The sequence below is a fragment of the Typopeltis vanoorti genome, chromosome 20 (genome assembly GCF_054136105.1).
Source record: "Typopeltis vanoorti isolate ZY-2024b chromosome 20, IOZ_Tvanoo_1.0, whole genome shotgun sequence".
In the NCBI taxonomy this organism is placed as follows: Eukaryota; Metazoa; Arthropoda; class Arachnida; order Uropygi; family Thelyphonidae; genus Typopeltis; species Typopeltis vanoorti.
The window spans coordinates 84,709,945-84,729,996 of record NC_143568.1 but is presented as its reverse complement, the minus strand read 5'-3'; the positions used below and the strand labels follow the sequence as shown (position 1 = coordinate 84,729,996).

General features: G+C 36.7%; 2 protein-coding genes across 2 annotated transcripts in view; one reads left to right on the top strand and one right to left on the bottom strand.

Annotated features, from left to right (window-relative positions):
• Positions 1–11,512, top strand: part of LOC150095621 (spliceosome associated factor 3, U4/U6 recycling protein-like) — a 256,994-nt gene extending 245,482 nt beyond the window's left edge. The window contains exon 23 of the mRNA XM_090409926.1: positions 11,231–11,512. Coding sequence (XP_090266052.1) covers positions 11,231–11,405 — 175 coding nt within the window. The 3' untranslated portion in view covers positions 11,406–11,512. The remainder of the gene's footprint in view (positions 1–11,230) is intronic.
• Positions 11,513–15,443: 3,931 nt separating this feature from the next.
• Positions 15,444–20,052, bottom strand: part of LOC150095620 (prefoldin subunit 5-like) — a 134,488-nt gene continuing 129,879 nt past the window's right edge. Inside the window, exon 5 of the mRNA XM_090409918.1 lies at positions 15,444–15,866. Within this exon, the coding sequence (XP_090266044.1) occupies positions 15,793–15,866 (74 nt within the window). The 3' untranslated portion in view covers positions 15,444–15,792. The remainder of the gene's footprint in view (positions 15,867–20,052) is intronic.

Here is a 20,052-nt window from a genome sequence, read left to right as displayed (position 1 = left end):
TTCTATATTTAATTTACCATCTTCAGTAAAAATCGTGCCTAAGTAGCTGAAATGTTTTACTTGTTCCACAGGTTCTCCATTCACAACACAGTTGACATTTTCAATGATTCTGCCTATTTTCATTGTCTTTGTCTTTTTATTGCTGACCTTCATACCATATCTATTACAACAGCTATTCAATTTAGTCAGAGAATCTTGCAGACTTGTAGCAGATTTATTTAGAAGTATAACATCATCTGCATAAAGCAAAGAGCTGACATTAACATCTCCAATTTTGATATCATGTTTAATACCACTTTCCTTCATAATGTGATCCATATAGATAATGAATAACAGAGGGGATAATGTACATCCTTGTCTCACACCAGATTTAACATTAAACCATCTTCCTGTACTTCCTTCAATTCTAACTGCTGACTTACAACTCAAATAAAGACTAAGTATTGCTTGATATAATGCCCCATTGACTGCAGTTATATGCATTGACTGCATATAACTGCAGCGTATTGAATAGCTTCTCTCTTGGCACCTTATCATATGCCTTTTCCAAATCGACAAAACTTAAATACAGATGTTTGTTATATTCCCATGAGTTCTCCACTATTGGTCGTAAAGTGAAGATTTGATCCAGACAGCCTCTATTTGGCCTGAATCCAGCTTGTTCTTCACCAAGCTTTTCTTCCACAATTCTTCTCAACCGTTTCTCAAATATACTTGCATAAATCTTGCCAGGAACACTCAGTAGGGAAATACCGCTGTAATTCTCACATTCAGTTTTATTTCCCTTTTTATATATGGGTACTATGAGAGCTCTACTCCAATCATCGGGAATTCGTCCCTCTGTCCAGGCTTTCTGCACTATGCAGTGCAGCCACTGTAAAACTCTTATACCACCATATTTCAGCATTTCTGGTCGAATATCATCTACTCCTGCTGCCTTTCCACATTTCAAGCCTTTGATTGCTTTTTCTACTTCAAGTATGGATATGTATTCCTGAGTGCATGCCTGGACAGTGTTTTTTACCACTGTGCTGTCATCACTGCTTGTTTCATTTAGCAGTTTTTCAAAGTAATTACTCTATACTTCAAGGATATCCTTTTCTACTGTTTTCATGTCACCTTTATCATTTCTAACTCCATTTACTGCACTCTTTCCTCCATTCCTAAGCTTCTTCAACAACCTCCAGAATATTTTGCCACCTTCTTGATATTTATTTTCTATATTCTTGCCAAAGTCCTCCCATGACTTTTGTTTAGCTAGTTTCTATGTTCTCTAAGAGCACAAGCTGACTTATTTGACAGGAACTTTTTATATGCTTTCTTCTTTTCCTTCACTGCCTCTTTAACTTCCTGTGTCCACCAGGGAGTTCTGATTTTTTTATCCTTGCAGACAACCTCACCACATGCCTCTCTGGCAGAATCAATCAATGTTTTCTTCAGAGTTTGCCACTGAATCTCCAAGGTTTGATTCCTGTTCTCAAACTCTTTCATTTTTTCTTCAATAATATTTCTGTATTTTAGTCTACAGTTCACATCTGAGAGCTGCTCAACTTTTATTCGCTTTAAAACTTTCTTACATGTTATTCTTTTCAATATGAAATTCAATTTTATCCTGCTCAAGACTAAATAGTGATCACTTCCAATTTCAAATCCTCTGTACACTCTGGTGTCCTGCACCAGGGAGAAAACATCACTATCAACAATAACATAGTCAATGAGACTTTTCTTATTCCTAGCCTCTTCTCTCCATGTGAATTTGTGCACATTTTTATGTTGGAAATGGTGTTAGTAATAACCAGTCCATGTCCTGAGCAGAAATCCAACAGATATTTGCCATTATTATTAGCTTTGCTCTTTTCTCCAAATTTTCCCAAAATATTTTTGTATGTCTCACAATCATTTCCTACTCTGCTATTTAGATCCCCAACAAGGACCAACTTTTCCTTTTTCATTGTGTCAGTTGCTTTTTCTAAAGCCTCAAAAAATTCCTCCACTTCTACCTTAGTAGAACCTTCTGTGGGACCATAGGCACAAATAAGTCTCATTGTCCAGTTCCCCATGCTCATATTTGCCCACATTACTCTACTTGAGACTGACTGCCATTCAAGAAGATTAGCCTCATATTTTGTGTTGAATACTATGGCTACTTCTTCTTTTCCTTGATTGTCATTGCCTGAATATAACATTTTGTATTTATTGCTCAGAAAGATCTCACCAGTTTTGGTCTTTTTTGTTTCAGTCACCCCTATTATGTCGATCTGGTACTTATCTAATTCCTCAGCTAGCTCCATTTCTTTGTCATTCAGGCTTCTTACGTTGATAGTACCGATCTTTAACTCTGGTGATGTTGAGTTGGGGTTTGTTTTCAGATTTGTTCCAGTAGCTGACTTTTCGCTGTTCGCCCTGGTTCCCTGGCGAAAACAACGGGGGCCTTGTTTAACCGGGCGACGCCCCAGCCGGCATGAAATTTTGTCATGTTGTACCATCATTTTTTATTTTGGTTTAACCAATAAGAATACAATTTGGTCGGCTAAATCCCAAATTGCCAGCCCATCCTCGTTCGTTCAGTATCAAAGTAGATACCCAACAGAGTGCACCACGAGAAGGTGAGGATTGGACATTAGGTCAGAAGCCCTGGTCGGTTCTCCGCATTCCTTTAAAGGCTATGTGGAGGTCTCCTCTCAGTTATACAGCTTTGACCCTTAAGCACCCCAACTTGAATTGTAATGACTGTATATCTATATCAAAAATTTGGGAAAGTTAAATCAGGATAACACATAATTTTTATTTTTTTTTTGTAAATTTCCTATATTAGTCTAATGTTATTTAAGATTATTATATGAATTTCTGAATTAATATCTTTAATTATGACGTTAAAAATGTTTACTCTTCTAATACTTAGCGATATGACATCACACGGCTCGTTCTCTGTGTGAATGATCAATTGTTCGTATTCCAATTTGTTTTTTAAAACTATTCCTATGTAGCCACTGAAGATGGTCTGTAATATTCAGACCGAAATATTTGGCAAATTAAACATTATTCTTGTGCAAACGTGTGTATATTTCTAAGTAAAACATTTGAACTGTATATGCATAATTTTTAGTGAAGATGGTAAATGGAATATGAAAATAGACAACACTATTAGTAAAGCTGGGATATCGGAAGTCAGCCGAATAAATTTATATGGAATAAGAAAGAAATTAATCAAAACACTAACTTAGCTGTATACAACACAGTGTTCACACAAATTTTAACGTATTCTTTCCTTTAGTGTTACACAATGATCACAATTTGTTTAAATAAAATTATGGAGACTACAAGTGTGTTAAGAATAATTGCTTTAATTTCCTGATATTTTGACCTTATGTTAAGGTCATCATCTGGAGTACACACACAAAGACAAGCTATATTACATTTCAAATATAGCATGTCAAAGTGACACTGATTTGATCAATCATTATTCTACTGGCTGACTTCTAGTAAAAAAAACACATCAAAGCTATATTCTATTTACAACGTCATCAGAGAACAAATTCAAATAGATAGTTTTAATGCAGCAAAATAGTGGCCTAATCCATAATTTAACAAGAGTGTTATATTATGAGTGTTAGATTAGAATTATGATCCTGGATTGCTTACAGTCCTAATTATGATTAACTCAGACCAAAAAGGTTAAGTGTGTAGAATATGCGCCATCCATATTCTTGGGATTTTTAGACCACCATTATTGTTAAGATTAGGGTGGTTGATAAGAATTTCACAGGCCTCCTTAAATTTATGTTCATAACATATTTTGTTGTGATATAAACAACATATGCCTTTCCAGTCAGTTCTGTGTAGAGTATTCCTGAATACTCTACATAGAGTAGTCATGAATTTGTTCTCTGATGATGTTATAAATAGAACATAGCTTTGATGTTGTTTTTTGTTTTTTTTCACTAGAGGTCAGATCAGTAGAATAACAGTTGATCAAATCATTGTCACTATGGCATACTGTTTGAAATGCTACATAGATTGTCTTTGTTGACCGAGTGGTTAGCATATCTCCTTTCCAGCTAAAAGGCGGTGATTTTGAATCCTGCTGTGGGCATGGATGTTTGTGATTTTCTGTGAAAGTGGTAGTGGTGGGTGGTAATTGGCATTGGTGTAGTTGCAGCTCATTGTAGTTGGTGGATTGATTCAGTGGTGGAGACAGAAACTCGTAGAGTAGCTGTCCTCCCTTGATGAGGCTTTGGACTCCCTGAAGGTGTCACTTATAATAATAATAATAATAATAATAATAGTTTGTTGCCTTACTCAATATGTTGTAACTCAGATTGTAGTTATTAGTGAAACCTAGCTATCAGAATCAGACATACTAATGGGTATCGAGTGTAAAGGGTACAGTATTTTTAGGAAGGATAGAGCGGAGAGGAGAGGGCGTGCTGCTAATGATATCAGATGACTTAAATCCAGTTAGAGTTGAGACTTATGAATGTAGTAATACTACTAAAAATATTTCATGTGGCAATGAGTTTGAAGCCATCTGGTGTGAGATGGAATCTAACAAGACTAATTACATGGTGGGGTGTTGTTACAGATCTGGGGGATCGGTTGCTAGTGATGAAGAAATGCATCACCAAATAGAAAAGATGTGCACGAAAAGAGTAATCATAAAGGGAGACTTTAATTATCCAAATATTGATTGGGTAGCAGTAGAATTTCATGAGAAGAATGAAAATGCATTTATTGAGTTGTTGCAGGACAACTTCCTCAAGCAGCATGTGACAGAAGGAATTCGAGGTCAAAGAGTGTTAGATTTGATTATAGTGTCAGAGGACGTTTCAGTTAAAGATGTAACTATCCTGTCTCTGGCTGGTGACAGTGATCATGCAGTACTCACTTGGGAAGTGAGTAAGTTTATGAATGCTCCATTCAGAAAAAGTTATATGCTGAACTACAAAGCAGGAAATTATGACCAACTGAGGAGTATACTGAGTTCATTTGAATGGGATCGATTGCTAGATGGAAAGAATATCAACAGTGCATGGGAAGCATTTAAATGATGCAATATCAGAATGTGTCCTGAGAGTTTGAAGAATAAATATAGTAGGAGTCAAATGGATGTGTAATCTTATTAAGCAAGAAATTTGTAAGAAAAGGATGATGTGGAAAGAATACCATGTGCATAACGATGACGTCTGTTATGGATGTTATATGCAGCAAGCAAGAATAGTCACAACTATCATGCAGAAAGCAAAGTCTGAGTATGAAAAGAAACTGGCTCTGCATGCTAAAGACAACCCACAAGAATTCTATTGATATGCTGCAAGTAAAAGAAAGAATGAATATGAAAGAATAACTCTTCTAAATCCAGATGGCACAAGGGCTACAGATGCAGAACAGGTTGTTCAGTTAATGAGTGCCCATTTTGTTAAAAGCTATCAACTTGGTGTATGCAACATTGAGCCCACTGCTACCTCTTCACTGGATGAAGAAATGCAGGTGTATGAGGACGAGGTATTAGAGCTGTTGCACAAATTGAATAAGAATTCAGCAATGTGGACTGATGGGATATCAGCATGTTTGCTAAAAAAGTGTTTAGCTGAACTGGCTATTCCTTTGACCAGGATGTTTAATACGAGTCTCATCACAGGGAAGATTCTGCAGGAATGGAAGGAATATATGGTAATTCCATCACACAAGGGTGGTGTAAAAATCAACATATCCAACTATATACCAATTAGTATCTCAGGAGTGGTGGTGAAGATTTTGGAAAAATGGGTTAGGACCCACATTCAGAAATGGGTTGACAGTGAATCTCTACTTTGCAATGAACAGTGTGGGTTTACTAAGGGAAGGCTATGTTTTAGCAACTTGCTCACATTCTATAACAATGTTACCATTGAACTAGACAAGAGGAATGGATGCACCATGATACTTTTGGATTTTGCTAAAGTTTTTGACAGAATACAGCATGGTAGACGTGCATAAATTGGAGAAAATGGGTTTGAGTTATAGAATACTAGCATGGATAAGAGGATGGCTGACTGACTGATATCAAAAAAGTCACAGATATTAATATACAGATTGAATAACAGTTGATCAAGCACAGATTCTTGTGGTACACCACTTCTTACCTTAAATCTTACAGACTCACATCGCCCGTATTGAATAACAGTGGACCAAGCACTGATTCTTGTGTGTACACCACTTATTACCTTAAATCTTGCAGACTCACGTACCCCATATACTATACAGGGGATGTCAGTCTGTAAGATTTAAGGTAAGAAGTGGTGTACCACAAGAATCTGTGCTTGGTTCACTGTTATTCAATCTGTATATTAATTGGGAAGGATTTGATAAGCGACATACAGCTATTTGCTGATGATGCAAAGATAGGTAGTGTAATTCGGAATGCTGCTGATATGCATACTTGCAGAATGATTTGAATAAGTTGGAATTGTGGGCATAGAAAAATGGACGTCAATTCAATTTGAGTAAATGTAAAGTTATTCACTTTGGCTAGATATCCAATGTCGTATTACATTAGTGGGATTATGCTAGAAGAAACTGATGAGGCTAGGGATCTTGGAGGGTTAGTAGATAAGAAGTTGAAGTTCAGGGGCCATGTGGAAAAAAATTGCAATGCTGAAACGAATGTTCACATGTAAAGATAAGGATGTCATTTTGCCTCTTTATAAGACCTCACTTGGACTATTGTGCACATGTCTGATCTGCTGGTTTCTGTTGTGATTCTGATATAATGGAGAGAGTGCAAAGGAGAGAGTGTTAAAAGTGATATCAGGATTATGAATACTGATTATGAAGACAGACTGAGAATTTGTAGACTGCAGATACTACTAAACAGGAGAAAGAGGGGTGATATGATTGATGCTTACAAACTTCTGAAAGGGTCATACAGGGTTTCAGAATTTTTCAATTTATTGTGGATGGGGAAAGGACAAGTGGGAATTCTTGGATGCTGAGAATGAATGCTGCTAAGAAGGGATGAGGGCTAAATTTTTCTCTCATAGGATAATGTGTGATTGGAATGGATTGGCATTCGATGTTGTGAGTGCAAGCAGTATGAATAAATTAAAGAATAAGTATGATATCTGGTGCTTGTAGTATGTGGCCTCCTTCAATGAGTCCGTGACTCCCTGGAGGTCTCTCTCATCTTCTTTATACGCTCTTTTACCTTGCGGTGTTGAGGGTCCAGTGATCATCGGACCTCAATCCGTTTACAGGATAAGATGGTCGGCCCTATGCCCCAGTATATCCTATGGCTTGTAGTGTTAAGTTCTCAAGGCCAGTTTGCCTGCTTTGCAGGATGACAAACCCCACAATAAACTGAGGAAAAAACCTTGCTGTCCATGCCCAAGACTGGCTAACTTGGCTATGGCTGAGGAAGATCCTTCAGCTCCTCACGTCACCGACGGGAATCGAACCTAGGACACCCCTTCCCCAGGCATATGGTTGCGAAGCGCATAGCCACTAGGCTAACCGCGCGGACTCGGAGGTCTCTCTTAATAATAATAATTATGGAATACTAACGCAATTTATGTGAAGTCATTAGCCTCTATATACAAGTAGCCCGGTCATGAAGTTACTCTCGTGCAAAGTTTGCTTGCTAGGATAAAGGATGAAACCAAGAATATAATCTCTTCCCAGGATGATGTGATGTCGAGAATAGAAATGGAAGGATGTACAATTTTCCAGAAGGATAGGAAGGTGAAAAGAAGAGGGGGGGGGGATACTGTTAATGATTGCAGAGGAAATGTGTCCAGAAAGGGTGGAAGTTGACAGTACATGTGCAGATTTTGAATCTTTGTGATGTAAAATTGAAATTAACATGCTAGTAAATCTGACATAGAGAATACTAATGATTGTAAAATTTTTAGGCAAATTGGTTGGACATGTAAAGTGAAGGTGATCTTACCGAGACTTTAATTACAAGAAGATAGAATGGAAGGAGGAGATAGTCTACAGGAACAAGGTAAATGAGTTTGTTGAATTTCTGAGGAATAAATTGACTGACGCAACTTAAGGCTTTAGTGTTTTGGATCTGGTGATAACTTCACAAGATGTTTATGAGGTGCTAACACTGTTGCCAGTTGGTGAGAGTCGAAGTGGTGAAACAAGAAAAGGTTATTCCCAAGAAAGGATAGATGTGGAGTTATAAAATGGATCATTATAGGAGGCCCTGTAGATAGTTAGCATCAATATGTTGGGTGGATGAGCTCTGCAGAAAAGATGTTGACAGTGCATGGAAAGGTTATGGAGGAGGTATAAGACAGTCAGTGGTGATCAAATCCATGAAGAGTATGAAATGCAGGCTAGGAAGGTGAAGAGCATGATAAAGAAGAAAACCGTGCAGTATAAGAGGAGATTGGCTGATCAGCTGAGGTTAATTCAAGGGAAATTCTTGCACTATATGGCAAGCAAGAGAAAAAAATAATTATGGCAGGTTGACACTGGTGGATAGCCATGGCAGCAAAGTAATTGTTATGAAGGGTATAGTGGAATTATTGAATGACCACTTTATCAGCACATATCATACTGGTGTAAATGATACCATGCAACATGCACTGTGTAGTATATTGATGGTGCTATACGGAAGTGGATGAGATTCAAGAGTGATAGTTGACGGTAGACTGAAGTATAGAGGGCATATTGCAAGTGTAGCAAAAACTGCCCATCGTAGTGCCGCTATGATAAGAAGTAGACTGACACGAAGAGATAAGGAGGTAGTTTTGCCACCTGTTCAGATCATACTTGGACTATTGTGCTCAGATTTGGTCACCTGGATTTTATTGTGATGTGAAAATATTGAAAAAGATCCAGAGACAAGTGACTAAGACAATATCAGAATTCTGGAATATTGGCTATGGAGAGAGCTTGAAGGAATGTGGATTGCAGAGTTAGGTGGATAGAAGGAAAATAAGTGATATGATAGAGATTTAAGTTAGTGAGAGGATTATGAAAAGAGTAGAAGATGAGAGGGGAAGATCCAGTGGCCCCAGGAAGTTATGTAAGGGTGTGTGGAGTAAATTTTTTACATTGAGAATTGCACGTGAATGGAATGTATTACTAGAATATGTTGCTAATATAGGGCGTGTTAAGGATTTTTAAAATTCAGTACAATAAATATGTTTTCAATTAAATGAACCTCCCACAATGAGTCTGCCAACTCCATGGAGGGTGTAATAATAATAATTTGTTGTGAAGTTTAACATACTTTGTAACCACACAAAAACTTTCTGCAATTCCATGGACATTGATTGGATAAACTGGCCACCATCATTCCTTCACTCTCCTCTGAATCCATAAAAACATGAACGACTTAGATTCAGCTTACTGAACAACTTCACTTCCCCAAAGAAAGTCTCAGCTCTTTAAAAAACACATCACTAGATTTCTTCTTACTCTCTTGTGCCCACACATGGCACACTGTGTTATAAGATTTGCAACTGTTCTGTGGATCTATATAAAAAGAAAGCAAAGTGGTGGTATTACACCAGGTGATTAAATTTTTCTTCCACCTAGTAGTGCCTATCACCAAAAAAGTCAACTGAAATTTAATGCCCGTTGGGGATATATCCAGGGCGGGTTACTAATAGACCCACTAATGTGGAGGTTTATAGACAGGATTTGATTACTGCAGATTGATCCAAATCCAAATTTTGGCACACTTCCCACTTGCTGACCAGAAAATATATGTTCTATCAGCACACCAGACTTCTGAGGTTTGGTGCTGTATATTGCAATCATGCAGTCTATTTGGCTGTCCGTAGAATATCTTCAGTTCCCTAGCATTACAAGACAATATTTCCAGGTTTTGTTATAATTTTCCATTTCAGCTAAAACGACAATTATGCTTTGTATTCGTATGTCGTATTCCATTCAAATTAATTGTCTAATAGAAATATTTCCAGCATTTTGTTCTCCCTTGTTAATTATTAATTTCTTAGATAACAGCTTATATAGCTTCACATGTTTATGTACAAGTCAGTTAAACGTTTTCACAAAGTCTTGTGCTGTATTATGGAACTATGGTAAGTTATGATTAGTTAGTTATTCATCACATGATAAAGTAAAACCAGATGTTTTTAAGCCCATTTATTTATATTATCAATATTATGTTGGTGAATTAATGAACATGCTAAACTAATTAATTCCCTTAGTTTTGGAAGAGTGTGGTCTCTAAACTTTTTAATAGATGCTTTGCCAACATCTTTACAGTAATTATATATAGGACTAAAATATTTTTCCTGAAAAAGTATAATATATTCTTACATTATTAGCACTTGAGTTTTGCCATTCCCATTGAGCACTTTCCTGAATCTTTTTGATCAAGACTAGTTTTTTTCCCCCCATAGATATTAAATTATATATATATATTATATACACACAGTAAAACCCCGTTTTTATGTTCCTGCCATTTACATCATTTTCCGTTGGTCCCATTTTAAGGCCTATCTTACAATGTATTGTTTTCCTGCCATTAACAACTTGATGTGGATTATTTCCTGTGATTTGCATTTTTTTCTAGGGTGGCAATACTGATTTTCAAATCGATTTCTGCAGAAATCTGCACATTTCTGTTCCCAGATGGCATTGCTTTCGGCTGTAGTTTTGTTTCCGCCATCATGGTGACTTGCACACCTGCAGCAGTAACGTAGTGATGAGCAATACCGTGATTGAAAAATCACGGTACGAATTGATATTGATACGTATTTTAGCGTGTGAGAGTTGCTTTCAAGTTGCAGTGGTGGATGATCCATGTTAGTAACATGGAGGAAAAAAAAGACAGAAAATGTATTTCGGTAGAAGAAAAAAAGGCATTCTGCAACGTGTAGATTAGCATACCGGAACACGTGTGCATTTAGCAAAAGATCTTGGACTCTCCGTGTCCACTTTGAAAACGATAGTAAAAAAACAGATCAAGCACTGAACTCAATGCAAAGCAATCTGGAAAAAAAAAAACTATCAACAATTAAAGATTTTTTTTTAAATAGATAAATGTAAGTAATTGTAAATTCATTTATTTTTAGTTATTAAATTTTGTAATCTAGTATGTAGACTCACATACTAGCAGTAAGTCATCTTTTAGCCTTATTTAAATGTTTTTTTACATTTCCTGCTATTTACACTTTTTCCATCAGTCCCTTGAGAAGTGTAAAAAAGGGGTTTTACTGTGTGTGTGTGTATTCTTTACTTTATTATTGTTTGTCAATTTCCTTAGGAGAGGAAGAAGCCGTACTCAAGTTTCACTCTTACCTCGTGCTCTACAGAGGTCGCAGTCTTCTATTCCAAAGCCATCTACAGCTAACGGAAGTGGAGACTTTCAAAATGGAACTGGTGATAGGAAAACCAAACTGAGTAATGAAGACTTTCGGAACTTGCTTATGAAAAAATAACTGTACTATTTCAAAACGTTTCATCATATCGTCACCATCTTGTAAGTTTGTGTCATGTTCATTATGTCTTTGTACTAAAGATCATCATTAAAATTCACTGAAGGAAATTTTGTCTCTGTCATTAGTTATGTATCTGTAGTGCCATTTGCCATTCCCTTTGTGGTGCATATTTTTTCACAGGTTCAGTTCATAAGAACAAAATTAGTCAAAACACTAACTTAGCTGTATACAAGACAGTGTTCAAACCAATTTTAACTTGAATAAATTTAGTTTAATCCTTTATCCAAGTGTGAGCAAACAAGCCCTTCCCTTAATGCATAACATTATACATATCCGCAAGGAGATGTGTTTTGCATTATGGGAGATACTGAGATAGGAGTGATGTTAGCTTGGTCCAACTTTGTACGAGTTGCCCGGTGTTGTACTACCTTACCCCAATCCTGAAGATATTTTCAGGCGCAAACTTTGTTTGCTCACATTTGGATAAAGGATTAAACTAAATTTATTATAGTCTAACCAACTGAAAAATAAACTTTCAACAATTTTAACTTACGGATCCGAGAGCTGGGTTAGAAATAAAACACTTAATCAAAGACTGAAGTTCTCTGATATGAGAGTGCTGAGAAACATTAGCAGAGTGAACAGATGGCAGAAAGAACTTGTCATTGTTAGCATTCAGGAATGTGCTAGGAAAGCTAATCTCAGGTAATATGATCACTTAAACAGAATGGGAGAGGAAAGATTAGCAAAACATGATAAGCTTTTTTCCATGGAGACTTCCACCAAATTTCCCAACCAATTCCAGACCCTCTCTTCAAACTGGAATAATGTTACCTGGAACTGAGATATGTAGCTAAAATTCAAATAAGCAGTAAAATAAAATATGACTGAATGGGGAAACGAACAAGCTTTCTTCAAAAGAAACAAGTTGAAAGACCTGTATGAAGAGAGAAGCTAGTTCAGTGGTAGAATGCAGCAACATATGTGGAAAGGCAAGAACAATTGGGAGAAAGAAATTTTAAAATAAGAATACAGTAGAACTTAGCAGATAATAATTATAATAATTAAAAATTAAAATAAGAATACAGCACTTAGCAGATAGCACTTCAGCTGCATTCTTCAACAGACAGTTCACCAAATTCTGCGAAGAAAGGACTATTACCCAAATATGCTTTGATGATAAAGACATGTCCACCACTCAACATATCCTTGACTCCTTTCAGAAACACTATAAAAATCTGTTTGAAGACAGTAGTACTGTGGGAAATTATAACTCTTAGAACATTAATGGTTTTCTACAACACACCCATTACAGAAGCTGAAATTACTACAGCCTATAAAGAATGCCAGGCATAAAAATCCCCACGACTTGATGGTCTTCTGGGATAGAACTTTACTGCAAGGCCTAGAATTTTATTCTTTTCATTCTAGTTATATTGTTTATTTTTCTCTCTACAGGACACATATCAAGTGAATCTGTAACAAAGCCATACCGACTAAAACCTAATATAGATAATACTGTGATGAACAACTGGAGGCCTGTTTCTCTATCTAATAAATGAATACAAGATATTTTTCTGCATTATCAATAACAGGCTCAAAGTAGGAATGAGACACATTTTAAAATTAAAAGCATACAAGTGTATGGAGTTCCAGAATGAGCATTAGAATTTAATCTGTTTCTGCTACCCGATCTACTCCACCTAGTTAATATGAAAAAAGCAACCAATGGCACTGCTATCAGACCTTACTCAAGCATTTGATAATGTCTGGTATTCCTTTCTGTTCCATGTTCTCCAGCAAATTGGTGTGGATGAAAGGCTGCTATTCATTATTAAACAAGCCTATGCCAATACAACTAACTGCCTACTAGTTGATGGATTCCTATCAGACCTGGTCAAAATTCCAAAAAAAAAAAAGGAGTCAAGCAAGGTTGCCTTCTTAATCACCTGCTCTTTGCAGTGGTTCTTGAACCTTTCTTTCAGGAAGTTGACAATACATGTGCTGTGCAAATTATAACAGTTCCCTCTACTATGAAGGAAAATAAGGTATTAGCAGATGCCGATGATATATTAGGTCGAGGATATATAAAGGATACATCTTTTTGGTATTTTGGAAAAATTCAGCAAAATCAGTGGATTAACTGCCGCTGCTGACAAGGCAAAATTAAAAGTAAGAGCTTTAGGGGTTAGTCCAGAGGGAATGCTTCAAAGTACTTGGAATTCCTTTATTTCACTTATCAGATATGACTAGTTCATCAACTTATATACAAAAACATTGGACCCTTAGAAGACTGGAAAATTGGGCCACTTACCTTTTCTTCTAAAGCCGAGTACTTAAAACCATAATCTTCTCAATTCAGTTCCACATAATAGATATTACAGAAGCTGAAGAAAAGCATATGGTAAACCTGTGAAGTTTTTTTGATCCAGATGATACCAAGAAGTTAAAAAAGCAGTTTCTCAACTATTAAAGAAACATGGAGGCTCTGTGCTTCCAGTATGAAAATTATGCTATTTAAGCAATACAGCTTCAAAAATCCATAAAATGTTGCAAATTAATTATACACATGCAGACCTTCTCTGGGAGTTTTTATTTCCTACTATTTGGAGTAAATGATTATAAAAACCCAAAATCTACACATTCTGTGCTTAACTCTAAGATTGCTACAACCTTCTGATATTGACATTCTTTCCATTAATAAAAACAAAACTTGGCATTGAGAAATCTAAACAACCTCTTTAACTTCCGTAGCTGGGCAATACAATGCGCTTTGTTTCATAACTTACTGAAGTTCAAAGAATATCCTAACAGGAGGGATCTTGCTTGGAAAAATTGCATGTAGTCACTTTAAAGCAAATGCTATCAAATGCAAGTACTTGAAAATCAGAAATCCAATAAATGGCATATGTTTCAAATTGGGAACAGTAGAACATGCATTCTACAGCTGTCCTCTTGTCCTATGTATTTGGAACAGATTATGTAATGTCTTGGCCATTCCATTACTTACGACAGAACAGGTTATTTTTTGTTATGAACTGAATGTTAGTTATGAACTGAAGGAACATAAGTTGCAGAATTTAATGGATGCATACAGATGGGATGGATGTGTTGCAATAAAGACATTTAAGTTGGTTAGGAGATTTTATCATATGGAGATTATTATTCATAGAGTAAAGAGTAAAATGATAATCCATCCTCACTGCACGTGTCATGAGTGTGGAGACAGTGAATGAGAGAGATAAAGATGTAGAGACAGCGAATAAGTGTAATATATGGTATCACTGTGCTGGAGTTAGTTGAACTGAACTTCCTAAGTTGAGTCTCTTGATATACCATTTGATGCATGGACACTTTAAAACATCTAATTCCAACTTTCTTGGAAGTGGCTTCTTTTCCTTGTTAACCACCTTACCGGCCATTAAAGATCAAATATGGACCCTCAAAAGCTTTGTATCCATCATAAATTTCAATGTAATATCAATGGTATTATAATTTTAACATGCACTTCACATCCATGGAAATGTGGACGTATATATACGTCCTGGCCGATAGCGTGGTTAAGATGCTTCAGGCTCTCAACTAATGAAAACAAAGAGTGACTTTGTGTGCTTTCATGTGCATTGACAACATAATCATCAGACACTAGCATTTCTTTTCTGAACATCTATGAAATTGAACTTTTATTTTCTGAATTTTAAAATTGTCAGTAAATTTTAAAAACGTAGTAGAAATTATAGGAAATGGCAAGTAAAGTAACTGAGATTCTGTGCTGTGAGAATTGAAGTCAAGCAACAGTAGCTTGTATAGGTATGAGAGTCCACTAATCAGTGCACTAATTTTCAAATTATTATATCTTCTTTAGGTGTATAATTGCTATCAGTTCACTTAAATAAGGATTCTCAGTCATTTTGGTTAATTTCTTCACTTATTAGCCAATAGTACACTGGTAGATAAAAAAGTTAATTGAAAGAACGACCCTCCTCTTTGGGAAAATCAGAACCAGTGGTGTACACAGAAATGATCTATACATGCCAGTTTCAAAGAATATTACCCTTTATTAATGACAACTTTATCACACAAATAATTTGTTAACTAAAAACTCTTATGATTGCAGTTTCAGAAGAAAAAAAATTGCTCTACATGCAATTGAATAATATAGAAAGAGATTAAATTGAAAATGCTTAGCCATTACAATTACGTATGGAATATGCATGAAAAGATTCTAAATGAATGTCTATAATGGACAAGATCTCATTATCTATGACACTTAACTTGAATGAACTTGAAATTTGCATGCATTAAACATGCTGTTAAAGATAATTTAATCAACATGAAATAGCACTCAAAAGTCTATCATCTCTCATCACTGATATGTGAAAGAAAATTATTTAGTCTTTATATCATAAGGACCTGTCACATTCTTTTCTTGAAGTCTGGCTTCAATAAGTTCTGCAATACCTAGAAGAGAAGATAAACAAAATTAAATTTATTATTCCTTTTTTAAAATAGTTTCCTTGCAGAAACCATCTATTCCAAAACTGACTGATTAATATTTACATACAGTGAAATTTCAAATTTCCATTTATTATGCATTAATTAATTAAGAAAGGGTACCAAAACTGGGAGGGGGGGGGATCTACCAAAAGGGATTTTGTGCTTTGAAAAATCCCACTATATCTATTGCACTTATAGCATGCATGGAGACCAAGATCTCTTGGAAGGTAAGACAACAGCAAAAGGATCCTATGAAAACAGTTATTATTCTTCTTGTTATTATTACAAGAGACTATGTAGTCCTATAGAAATGATGTTCGCATCTGTAGTACTAGGCCCAAGCAAGACTGTTCTAAGTTCGATTCTAGGCTGACCTTTTCAAAGCCTTTCTTCAACCATTTCCTGAGTTAGTTAGTTGATCTCTGGCATAGGCAAGTGGATTTTTCATCCTGTAAACTCAAGAAAATTGACCATGGAGCCCACTATTTTTGACAATAATATGGTGTTAGAGATTACAAGATGGTTGCAGTTGTTACTCTCCCTCCCCTGGTGCTAGTTAGTATTCACAGAATTTTGTGAATGCAACTCAGAAGTGTGCACTCTTTTGAATATGAAACTGCTTAATCAAAACCTCAGAATGGCCTCCCCCCCCCTCCTCCACACACACACACACACACACACACACACACACACACACACAAATAAATGCCTTTTGAATATTACGTTATATATGTGGTGGAAAACTTGAGTATCCAGTTTTCCTTACCCCACTATCTCTAAACAAAATTCACCACCATGAATTCAGTATATCATATCACAACCAGAGGGTGTGAGTAGGGGAGTGAGAGGCAGGTTTTTTTCGTGTAGAGCTGTAAATGATCGGAATGCATTGCCTAAGAGTGTGGTGTCTGCAGGGAGTTTGAATGTGTTCAAGGCACGATATGATGAGCTGTGTGTGTGATAAAAGGACCTCCCAGATGAGTCTTTGACTCCATAAAGTCTTGGGGTAATAATAATAATAATATCATTTCAGTACGTTTGCATGTCACATTATTAATTCAGCTTTGTACATTATCATCAAGTTAAGGGTAACATTGCTCTAGAGACCGAATGTGAACTTTCTAAGCCACTTCGGACTCCAGTAATCAGGATCTCATACAGGGTACATGACATTCATCTACATTTTAAATCATATTGCATTTTATTGCTTCCTTTATATATATGTATATTCACATACGCTTTAACTAATCTACATGTTCCTAAATGTATTGCTATAATAATTAATTGCATTAATGTATTAGTATGTATACGTCCTTCCTCGGAATAATTCATCTTTCAAGATGACTCAAGCAGGACTAAAATGGTCCCATTCCTCGGAGACCAGATTGTTACTACTACCTATAGCAGCGGGCTGTTAAACAGAAAGACAGAGGGTGCTAAGAATCCCTGGGTAACCAGATTTTGCTGCTTGGAAACCAGACCTTGGAACTTTAAACTGTAGGACTCTCAGCAGTGAAGTGTGGCTAACTGTGAAGAGCTAAAGTGGCTAAAATGGGACATACTTGGACTGTGTGGAGGTAAGATGTAATGGTAAAGAAATTCTTCAATTAAAAAATGGAGACATACTGTATTATATTATAGAAGCCAAGGTAAGGAAAGAATTAGTGGATTTGGATTCATGATTAACAAAAAATTGAAGAACAACATAATAGAATTTGACAGTATTATTATTATTTGTTGCCTCCAGGGAGTCTAAAGACTCATCGAGGGAGGGCATCTATTCTTCAGCTCTGCTTCCACCACTCACAATCCACCAATTGACCGCAATTACACCAACTCCATCTACCGCCAACTGCTACCACTAGTATTTCCACATACAATCACAAATATCCATGCCCACGGCAGGATTCGAACCCGCAGCCTCTTGACTGGAGAGCAGACACGCTAACCACTCGGCCAGCCAGGCTGGGCTCATATCTAATCAAATAGCAAGTATTGCTGTCCAAATCTCTAAAGATACTCTCAAGATCATCCAAATGTATGCACCAACAATAGGTCATACTGATAAAGAATTGCAGATTTTCCATGATGTATCCCAACTTTACAACAAAGCAAAACATAATTTCAAAATTGTAACGCTTTAACTTTCTTTAATGCCATAATCGGTATTACAACAATCAGATGAAAGTTCAATGGAAAATCTTGGATATGGCATGAGAGATGAGAGCCAGGCTGATAGAAATTGCAGAAAAAAGAAAACCTGTATATCATGAAAATTTTTTTTTTTTCAAGAAAAAAATACATAAGAAGCAGACATAGAAAAATCCAAATGGAAAAAACTAGTGAAATTGACTTTAACCTCAGTAACTGTTAAACCTCTGTTTAACCTCAGGTGATAAGGCAGGGGTGGGAAATGTGCGGGCTGTATAAGCCACGCAATCATTTGGTCTGGCCCTGCCAAGGCAACTGCAGGCAGGACTTGAAATTCAATAAATTTAGGAGCTTTTTTCTTAGCAACAAATTTATATTAAGTGAATCATAATAATGACGTAAATTTTGAGGGACAAGCATCGAACGTCCATTACAGGATAGACAGGACACAAATGAATATGTGGCGGGACAGACAAGTATGCTTCTCGTCAGCTGCTATGCCGAAGAGAAAACCTCGAGAGTCAATAACGTTGGATATGTTCAAAATCCAAGATGCAGGTTTAGAACAACGATCTAAGCAAAACAATTGCGTTGCTGGCGACACACACACACTGGATAGTTATTAAAAATGAAGTGGTGTGACATCCCAAATAGCGACTACAAAGAAAAGAAAAGTTGATGCAGAGTGTTGATCTCTCCAAGAGAAATGGACAAATGATTATTTTTTTTTTAGTCAAAGGCAAACCTGTGTGCCTAGTTTGTGGCGATGCATTAGCAGTAATGAAAAAAGCCAATCTGGAGCATCATTACTGCTCAAAACATGCTAAACTCAATGAATTGGGAGGCCAAATGCATTTGGATAAAATCAGTGCTCTTCAGTGGAGTTTGGAATCACAAGCTGCTTTCACTAGGCCTCGTTGTGACAGAGACAACGTTATTCAGACAAGTTATGTAGTGAATGAGCTAATCGCAAAGAAGCTGAGACCACATGTAGAGGGAGAGTTGCTGAAAGAGTGCATGGTGGCTGCTGCAGAGTTGTTAGCACCAGGCAAAGTAAAATTGTTTCAGTGTTAGTTTGTCTTGCAGAACCATCTCAAATCGGATTGCTAACTTAGCACAAAATACTGAAAAAACATTGAAGGATTCTGCAGGAGATTTCCAATTTTTCTCTCTAGCTTGTGACGAGACAATGGACATAACAAATACTGCTCAACAGGCCATTTTTGTCCGTGGGATAAATGCAGAGTTTGACACACGAGAGGAACTGCTGTCACTGGAAGCCATGCATGGCACTACAAGAGGTGAGGACTTGTTTTATCAATGAAAAAACTTGAGCTAACATTTGAAAAGTTTAGTGGCTGTACTACAGATGGAACTCTAGCCATGGTTGGCTCGCAAAAAAGGGTTAACTGCATTTGTCAAGAAGGAAGTGAATCGCCTCAGTCTTGATCCAAGTGATTTAATTATATGCCACTGCATCATGCACCAAGAAAGTCTCTGTGCACAGTCGTTGTGGCTCACCAATATGATGTGAACAGTAGTGTCATGCATAAATTTTGTCAAAAGCAGAGGGGTTTAATAGCCACCAGTTTAAGGAGTTACTGAATGAACTTGAGTCTGAGCACGGTGATCTTGTCTGTCACTGTGAAGTGCGGTGGCTGAGTTGTGGGAACATGCTCATGAGGTTTTACGTACTGTGGGATGAAATCAAGCAATTCATGGAGATGAAGGGAAAACCTATCAGGAAACTCAATGATAGCAAGTGGCTGGGTGATCAGAAGGTGGTGGACATTACCAAGTACTTCTCAGAGCTGAACGTCAAGCTGCAGGGCCCCATCCAGCTTCTCAGCTCACTGCTTTCAAATGTGAAATGATTTGAAGCTGAATTAAGGCTGTGGAAAGTGCAACTTGAAAGGAATAACGTGGTGCATTTCTCCACTCTGGAAGGACAAAAGCCTTCTACAACACTTGAATATGTGAATGCGCGAAACTAATTTAG